This window comes from Diadema antillarum, unplaced genomic scaffold (genome assembly GCF_040938485.1).
Source record: "Diadema antillarum isolate AM-2024a unplaced genomic scaffold, OU_Dant_1.0 seq00000119_RagTag, whole genome shotgun sequence".
Classification (NCBI taxonomy): Eukaryota; Metazoa; Echinodermata; class Echinoidea; order Diadematoida; family Diadematidae; genus Diadema; species Diadema antillarum.
The window spans coordinates 1,733,554-1,743,395 of NW_027271200.1; the positions used below are offsets into that span (position 1 = coordinate 1,733,554).

The 9,842-nt window shown below is 39.5% G+C and overlaps 1 protein-coding gene across 1 annotated transcript; it reads right to left on the reverse strand.

The window, feature by feature from the left end:
• Positions 1-2,024: 2,024 nt before the first annotated feature.
• On the reverse strand, positions 2,025-9,642 carry LOC139727098 (uncharacterized). The gene is made up of 4 exons (XM_071638078.1): positions 9,011-9,642; positions 8,072-8,142; positions 7,077-7,245; positions 2,025-4,332 (listed from the first exon to the last, which is right to left on the reverse strand). The coding sequence occupies exons 1-4, from the start codon at positions 9,324-9,326 to the stop codon at positions 4,079-4,081; spliced, it is 810 nt and encodes a 269-aa protein (XP_071494179.1). The 5' UTR covers positions 9,327-9,642; the 3' UTR covers positions 2,025-4,078.
• Positions 9,643-9,842: the final 200 nt, after the last annotated feature.

Here is a 9,842-nt window from a genome sequence, read left to right on the forward strand (position 1 = left end):
GGCCTACACGTTGTCTGTTGATAATCTTATTGTCATAGCAAAGTGTCTAAAGTCAATACATTTTTCATACAGAAAGTACACTGAGCTTTTTCACTAAGTTCTAAAATCAAGTGTAAGTTCAATTCCACTCATCTTAGGGACAATGTTTGGATCAATCAGTCCTTAGAAGTTTGGAAGTGTTTCACATTTTGGAACAATTTCATCTTGCTCCCACTTTGCCACGTTCATCACCTTGCTACGAATACAAGTTGAATGTCTATGTGTCCTTCCTAACTAGATCTGATCTGAATCTGTCCCAACTTTGGGTTCATCGTTTGGCTTGATATAATTCCCATATTTGTGAAACAGGGCTTAGGTGTGTAGGTTTTTGTAAATTGATTATCGAAGTGCTATAGTTTTGTTTTGTTTTGTTTTGTTTTGTTTTGTTTTGTTTTTGCCGCGAAGACTATAGGAGATGATCCTAAGAATTCATGATACCCACTTGCGACAGTGCATGACGACTGGTCAGTTCATGATGCGATAAAAGACGAATTTCGTATAGTAGGAGGACAATAAAGAGCTTTATAACTTTTTGACAACCATTGTATCAAAGTACAGTAATGTTAACATTTTTGTTCCCCAACACCGCTGGTAAGAGTTTCTTTTCTATATATCAAAACCATTAACTTTTTCTTCTATCACTACCACATGTTACTCGTTGTAACAGATTATGATATCATTGTGGAATCTGTAGTATAACAGTATAACAGTACATCGTGCTAAAATAATTGGAGGCCCTATGAGCTGAAAAATCAAACCATGATATGAAACAAAGTTTTGTTGTTATCAGTCACTAATGTTCTTAGCTACTTGTTTCATTTATTTATTCATCTTATTCATTTTATTACTTCTTTATCTAAGTATTAATTTGCATGTACATAATACGAGTATGCATTAATCAATAATTCCCATAATTATCGATTCAGGTATGAGAGGGGGCCTTTTGCACTCTGCGAAGCCACCAAGACGTGTCGAGGAACTGTAATAAATTTGGGCTTCAGTCCACCACGCGTACACTCCAGCATCAAACTGATGGTATCTTTGCTCATAAAGACGGACCCGGAGCAGACCGAAATAGCCGTCATTTCGCCGGGGGCGCTGGGCCTCGTTACTGTATACTCCGCAGCTCGAAATGACGACTTTTGTTACAGTCCATTGTCCCAACAACTTGTCCAGCACTGTGTCGGTTATAACACGCCCACTTCTTAGGCTGAAAGCAATTGTAACGCTCTGATATATGTGGTGTCTGAACTATAGAGCATTGACTTTATTCAGACTCTCTTCACTATTTCATTCTATGCAAAACACGGAAAAATAATACACGACAATAATACTTGAGAGTTTAGTTGCATAGCAGCTGGTTAAGCGCCATTTCCATCACCAGATAGAGATAAAACGTTGCCAGTATTACCAGTAATACTACACTTATTGCATATCAAGGAATATTCTTGAAGTTGTGGTTAGAAATATCCCAAATTTCCTTACCATTTTTTTTTTGTTCCTTGGAAGGTTTCATCACAAATATCCCAAACTGACGAGTGTGGAATTAACTCGTTTTGTGATTAAACTCTTCATTTCCTAGACTTAACTTCAGCCACTCGATGACGTAAGCAACCGACTTTGATAAAGCCTTTCTATGCCAGGTACTTTGGACAGTGTGTACAATGCTATAGGGTCCGCTGTGCCAGTCAGCACTCAAAGCACACAAAAGGTTAATTCACTATTATTCGATCTGTGCAGTCTGTTTTCAAAGCCAAACCTAAAACTGTGGTCTCTGGTTCCTATTAAAGTGCCTTCCGTTTAGAATGAGAAAACCAGCCGTTATTATATATTCTTTGATAGTGGAAAATTTCAACAATTTGTAAGTCTTCACTTTTGCCGTTTTTCGTTATCGAGCTCAGGCAAAATGCGGGACTTGGATTGTGACAATATTCTCTTTGTGACTTCAAACCCAAGCCCCCCCCCCCCCTCCTTCTTCTCTCCCGTAATCATGTTCGTATTTGTGCACGCCAAAGCTTGTTTAGTTGGTCCTAGTTTGAAGGTATGACACCGTTCTGCCACGAAAAAATCGTCCATTTTTGTGGCGGAGAGGAAGTGGTGGTATAGAGCGTCCAAGACGGCAGATTTTCTGGCAGAACACAAAGGTTAATACTCCTGCCCGTCTTCCGATCGATAACTCATATGGCGGGGTATTACCTTGTCACTCCACGGACCAGAGGGGGAGGGGGAGTGGGGAGGGGGACCCCACAATCCGCCCCGTTTGGTGCCTTGACCGAGTACAACCTAACCCAGTGTGGAGTAAATTGAAAGTTGTTGTGTACTTTTGCCTGGTTTTCTTCGATCATCTGAGAAGACAGTGACGCGTGCATGTGAAACGTGGAATCTCGCTGCGATTTTTCTCTCCAGTTCTTTTTCCCTTATTCGTGTAAGCACCGGAAGTTTGAGGAAAACTGTTCTTTATTCAAAGCTTGCACCCAGCTTACATTACTAGAAGCATCTGTTCAAAAGAGAGTCATACGTGTGGTTCAGTCACGAGTTTGTGTGAAAGTCTATTATAATTCATGCAATTTGATTCTGTTCAATATAATATTCGACCTTATCTTACATCAAAATATACATACACATAATAACAGATAATAGGATAAAATTTGCTTCATTTGTGGTAAGGCTCAGAGAGAAATTCCATACAATAATCAGTAGTCCAGGATCGAAACACTTTGTAGCGAAAAAAAAAAAAATCTACTACATTCAACCATTGACTATAGGAGTTGTTTCAAGTTCTTCAACCCGTAAACACGGTCAAAAATAGTTCCAGTACGTCAGGCTTTCTTATTTTTCATCACGAATTTAGCGAAGACATTCAAGATTACTTTTGTCCTTGAACTAAAAGTTCGCACTCTGTTTTTAGAAAAACTTTTTGATCACCTACATAGCTAACAAATATTGCCTCAGGCCATAAGACAGTTCGTAATTAGCTCATGTACGCATTTCCCAAATGATCTTTTCTTTTCCTTTCTCAGCTGTTTAGGAAATTCACTCATTTTCAGACCAACAATAGTTACAACGCATAGGCTTGCTAGTCGTCAAAATTTATGTAGCTTATGTTCAATCATAGAATTATCCCGAATTGACCGGGTGACGAGAATGTCCCACACTTTGGGGAAGCATCCAGTTCATCGTTCCACGAACTTTTTCTCACATTATTGTGCAAAAATTGGGTATTGATTTTGCTGCTGCCAGGTGGATGTGCTGGAAACACCATTTGTAAGAATTACATGGATAATCATTACAACACAGATGCTTACCTCAGAGAATTTAGAAACCAACATGCCTGTTATCACAAATCGACCTTTCGAATCCCTGTGCAACATGTCTATATCTCGACACATGGTGGCGCTAATTTCTCCAATTGCACACAAGCTTCTCCCGTCGTGAGTACGGTTCCATGACATCATTTTGCTCCTGCGGCAATTATTGCTCCCATCAAATATCGGCACGCTTAATAGCAAAACATAAGTTTTACCCACATATCCTAACCCTTATCCTAATCCTCACGTTAAACTAAACCTAAAACCCTATCACAACCCTAACTCTGATTCTTTGGAGAAAATAAGACCGGAGCATTTGTCGCGTCACCTCTCATTGAGACATGATTCGTTCCGAAGTGATTATACCACGAGCATTACATTTCTAAAGGCATAGCAGGATTTTTCCACTTAGCACTCTATAGGTCGCAGTGATTTACCTCGAAAAGCTGTTGGTAGTTTTGAGTTAATGAGTAACCACAAAAATGCCAACAGCATAACTTCTAGCTCTTCAATGATTTCCTGGAATTGGCAACGGTAGCCAATTGTACCTTGAGGTTTCAACATGAAAAATAACATTTACACAAATAACTGTTAGTGTTATGATTTCGAAAATATTTTTCTCATTAATTTTGCACAATGAAAGATTGACATTTTGCATAAGCCTGACCACATATTGAATTATGCATAATTATCTTCACACGATCTTTAGTTGTTGGGGCTTTCTTTTTTCACTAGAGTTCATCTCGACGCTGCTGACTTGTTCCTGTCACTCCGCTTTGTGCAAAGTGCGGCGACGAACCACGCGAAAGGTTGTCGTTTTGCTTCGCCATAGTGGAATCAAATGGATTGCTCATCACCTCCTCCCCCTCCTCCTCCTCTTCCTCGGGCTCTGTACACCGACAGGCGGCGCCCTGCGCCTTGGGATACAGTTCGCATCCGGGATCTATGATGATTACTCCGACCAACCCCATCGCGGAATCGCAAGCTGTCAGAAGATAATGACGTACGAAAGGGAACAACAACTGATGAACTTTAAATTGTTGAGTATCATCATAATAAGAGCAAGGGTAATGTATTTGCGTGCTTGAAGTGTTAGGAAATGATAACACTGCATCCTGATGGAAGTGATCACATCCTCAAACTAATAACCTAAGTATCTAGAGTACATCAATGCGATCATCAATAACATAATTATCATAAACTCACATGAGGCATAATTATGCACCGTTTTGCAAGCGTCATGTATGATAAATTATGCACACCACATAAATGATATGAAACAACAATTTCATTGAAGTCTATAGTGGTCAAAGTTGCATCGTTTGTTCATACGTAACTCGCGGGCCCTAACAGGAAAAGCTTGCAATCTGCATTCTCCTAAATTTTATCGACGATTTTGTTATTATTATTATTTTTTTTTTTGCAAATCATTTCTTTATGCATAGATACCTTATTGATTCATTTAACATGCTGTTTTGGTGTTCTTTTTCATACTCGCGTTTGAGCCATTTTCCATACTGTACATAAACAAATAAGCTACTCGGTACCATCGATTACATTGTTTTAAACAATAATAATATTGAGGCAAAAAAAAGAACCTAGGAATGTTATTTGTAGTCACTCTTCACTTGTCACTTAAATATATCTAAATAAGATAAGAATGTCACAGGGAAGGTTATTGTCTTTGAATAGTAAGAAAAAACAAAACAAAACAGAACGAACAAACAAAAACCAAGGCATCAGTAGCCGGCATCAAAAGCTTGTCATTCATTGATCCGTCCCTGTCATGAGTTTAGTTTTTTCTTTAGATATCAGACTTTTGCTCAAGATTGTAATTGGTTCATAATGACTCTTCTCGACCAAATGTTTTGAAAATGTTTAAACCTTTTAACTCTAGAAATGCTTAAACTAGCTGTCTCGTTTCTGTCAGGTCATTATGTCTAGATAGATTCTGATGTCTAAATTGGTGTCAGATACGCATACAGTTGTAATGCCAGTCTTTGTTTTTTGTCTGTTGTTTAATGTACAGGTGCATTATATATATTGTGTATGTAATTACTTTATCTATACCTTGTTTGTTATTCTTCCATGCCCCCAGGTGAGGCCATTCAGAAATAAAGTTAATTGTCATTGTCATTGCCAATGTCGTTGTATATCCGTTTTAGTTAGGCGATTTTGGTTTCAAAAAAGACATAATCAGCCGGAGTAAAAATAGGGGGCCTACCCGAATTACTATAGTGTGCGAAGTGTGTGATCTTGACGTCCAGTTTGATGTGCTATATTGGACCCCACTAATGGTAACTATGATTGTTGTGATGCAGGGGCGGATCCAGGAATTCTGTAAAGGGGGGGGGGGGGGGGCGTGACTAATATTTCTGGTGCCACTTCCGGGTTTCATTTCATTTTTTTTCTTTTTATTTCCTTTGTTTTTAACGAAATATAAGGGGGGGGGCGTGCGCCGGTTGCGCCCCCTCTGGATCCACCACTGTGATGGTGGCTTGACTGCTTCTGATTGACTATTCATGTCTAATCAGTTAAGTTTCGGGATAATTTTATCGCAGAAGTCATCCTGCTGTGTTGGTTGTTGTTATTCAAATCAGTTAAGCCTCTCTGTTTGCGCTCTTAAATTCCTTCACACCAGTACAGCTTTTGGTACCCTAAGACTTCGGAACGCGTGAACAGCTGGCTTGTTGTATTCCCCTCAGTACTATACTGGCTGGTAATTCTAATTAATTCCAAATTTTCTTTGAATGTTAGTACTTGTATGTTCAGTCTTTAGGTTTCCCGTATTTCCTCCGAGGACTCGCATGTCGAGTTGTTCTCTTTTCACCATTATTCAAATCATACTACTACACTATTGTCAACATTGTTAAATCAACTGTCCTTACATCTGCAGAATGTGGTTGTCTGTATATCACTATTAATGTATTGAGAAGATTCTGTTAGTGCACCAGGTATTTTTGCCTTTCATTTTTGTTTCTCTTTATTTTGGTCCTACGTTGCATCCGTGCTCCTCATCTTTACACTCTGTTCAGAATTTGGGACCTACGCTTAACAAGCTCGCTTTTAAGTAGGTTCCGTCATATTTCTTTAGCGTTATACATAGAACCAAACGTACGATGATTGACCACTATTTGTTTTATATTCTTACATCAATTTACTGTACATCCAAGCCGGATATTATGATTCACTATGTTTTTATTATATTTGATGTACATTCCTTCATTGAGAAGTATGAAAATAAATTGAAATTGAAATTGAAATTGAATCTTGCCATCATTAATAGCTCTGAATTGCACTGCATTTCTTAGTATTTTTTTTTCTTACAGATTAGATGGAAATAGTTCATTTCATCATATTATCCGCACACAATCAGAAAGAAAACGACAAAACTTTGACGGTTTGAGAGAAAAACAGGCAAACAAGACCTTGGATCTTCTCAATTTCGTTACCAGTCGAAGAATTAATTATGGATTTTGCAATTAAGGGGCTTTGGAAAATCTGCGTCTGACATGATAACAATTATTATATTATATAAACAGCAAAGGGCTCGAGGGAAAGATTTTTTTTCTTGTTTACTCTACCTTATGAAACTATCATAATTGATATAGTAAATTGTGTTATTACAAAGGTACAGCACAACGAAAATAACTAGGGATTCTGGGAACGGATTGATCAAAATGAGATTCTGATGTGGTCTTGATCCCCCATCAACCGAATCAGTCTCACCTTGTTTCACCGACTCGGAACCGATGCGCCCCGCCTCGACCAGCTCTTCGCACAGGCTGGCCATGCACTGGCCGAACTCCATGTCACACAGCATTCGCTCTCGCTTGCACGTATGGTAGCACCGTTCGTGGTTGGCACAACATTTCGACGCGCCGGCAATACGATCCCACTATATACATGTAATATCAGAATATTGGAGTCAGAGAGTCATAATGATACAGTCAAACCTGCATTAGCGATCACCTGCTGTATATGACCACTAGAAAAAAAAATCCCTTTGGTGGGATTAAATCCATGTTTAAGATCCTGTCTAAGTAGCGGCCACCTTTTTTTACTCCCTTGGCTGGGCGCCATATATTTCTAGACGGGTTTGACCCTTTCATGAATATACGCATACATAGGCCTACATGATAAACTTGACATTGGTAAACGTCTTTGAATCTAAAATAGAGTCATAGGCCACTACTCAGTATATCTAAGTGATTGTATGAAATGAATGGGATTTCTGCAGATGTTTAAGTACATGTACCAAATTTTGCTGAAATCCCGTCGAAGAAAAATTTGACTCATTTTATAGTGGGACTATTTTCTCTCCCGTAAGCCATGAATCAAACAAACAAAAACTTTGTCAAACACTTCTCTTGCCTATCTTACCTGTTAACATAGATGTTTACAATACATCAGTGCCTTTAGATTTAAGGGGGGGGGGATGTATGTTCTCTTTCACCTATACTCGCTTGTTGAGGATAATTTTGGTTTATTCGTTCATCCCCCTTACAATGCCCTTATCTCTAAAGAGTTGTTCTGCTTTGTGCGTCCGTGAAGACCATAACATGCACTCCTCCAGAAACTGTTCATCAAACGATTGCGTTGTATTCACCATAGTAATATTCTCTGTTATCGCTTACTTATTCGTCTATTACACGGAGTAATGTGACATTTTCATAAGTCTTTGAAATATCTATATTCTCCGAAGGCCTCACGCAGCCACTCACCGTTTTGTCGTATTTCCTGCAGTTCGTGAACTCGGGCATTTTGAAATCGGGGCTCTTTGTCTGCACCAAACCTTTTTTGTTTTGTTAAAAACAAAACAAAATAAAACAGTAAAAAAGAGGAAACAACACTGCTACATGATTTATTGAAGACACACCCATCTGAGAAATAAAAAAACCCAAATGATGGCGACACAGCAGCGACTTCAAATGAACGGAAATCGAGATGTAAAAGAGGGACCTTTCCGTGACAGTTTATAGTTCCATCCCCGGTTCATGTTGACGGCAATGTTGTCGCTTCTCCCATGCTGTTGAAATGACTTTGCTTTTGGTTTATACTTAGGTCAACAGGGAGCAGGGAACAGGAAGATGTGTACTTTGAGTAATTAAATGTAATGTCAGACGGTAGAGCTGTATCCGTTCTAACCTACACCAATTCGAACCAAGGATAAAGAAATACTGACTCCTTTTGCCAAGTTTGTAACACGCATTTCGAGCCAATACCCCTTACCCTCCCCCTCCTTAAAGTGATTCCAACTAATCACCGAACTCCACTAGATTCCGAATTGACATCCTGGACATGGTGAACCAAACGTCGAGTGTTATAAGTGGGTATTCTTGCAATGCTACAATTAGAGACATATGAGATCACAATGTCATGTAGATCGACGATAAAGTGGATATAGCCTCTCATTAAGGACATTATTATGTACTCTCTGTTGACGGATATTGTGATACTGTACGCCGGTATGCCTTCTCTTTGCTTTGCAAATTTCAAGATCAACGTCGAACAACCATGGGGACCATGTCACTTTACAATAGTCCTCGTAGAAAATAGATATTCCTTTTTAATAAAACACAAAAACAAACATAAAGAAGAAAGACGAGATAACACAGTCACTGGTTAAGTAAGATTTCACCGCCCATAACAGACACACCTACCTTCGGGACAAGCGAAGTCACACTTTGTCATGGGCGGATTTTCTTCGTCAATCTCCTCCTCCTCCTCCTCCTCGGGTTTACGCTTTCCCCAGTTGGGATCTTCGGCCTTTAACTTCTCGATGTCCTTCATGATTTTGTGGGTCAGTTTGTCCGTGAGGTGGTGGAAGTCGTCCGCTTTCATCGTATTCGGTCGTTTGTGGCGCGTCGACGTCCCGGCCTTGTGGGGACCGGCTGCGATAACCAGACCTTGTTGAAATAGTGGAACGAGCAGCAGACATAATATTGCGCCTTCAAGAGATGTCCATCTGGTCGCCATGGTTACCAAGATGCTCTGCGAGTTCAATCTTTAAAAATGGCTACACCTTCTTCCCTTGTCCGGGAGCGTATAGAAATAACTAACGGGGAAAAATGGTAGCGTGAATTACATTTCCCGGCCTTGATCAATGGTATGACAATCTTTCTGCGTTAAGTTAACTGCACTCTTCCGCAGTTGGAAAGATATCGCTTGTGACATTAACAATTGCCGAGTGTATATTTCTCCTGGAGACAGAGCCTATGACACCAATAAAAGCAGTAACTGACACTAACTGCACTGTCAAACAGATATGCATTTGTCTGTAGATTTCCTATGATCTCAGCACTGTTTCGACTGGGAAACATCATGTACACGTGTCACTATGCGAATATACGGAAGCGCAATATATTCCTCGGGTTGTTGAAAAGAAATACCAGAGTGAGCGATATTTTCAAAGTGGGGAAAAAATTGCGCTCCATTCATGATCAATGACCCGTCGAGTAAAGAATACATGTATTGTATATATTGTTTGAACAA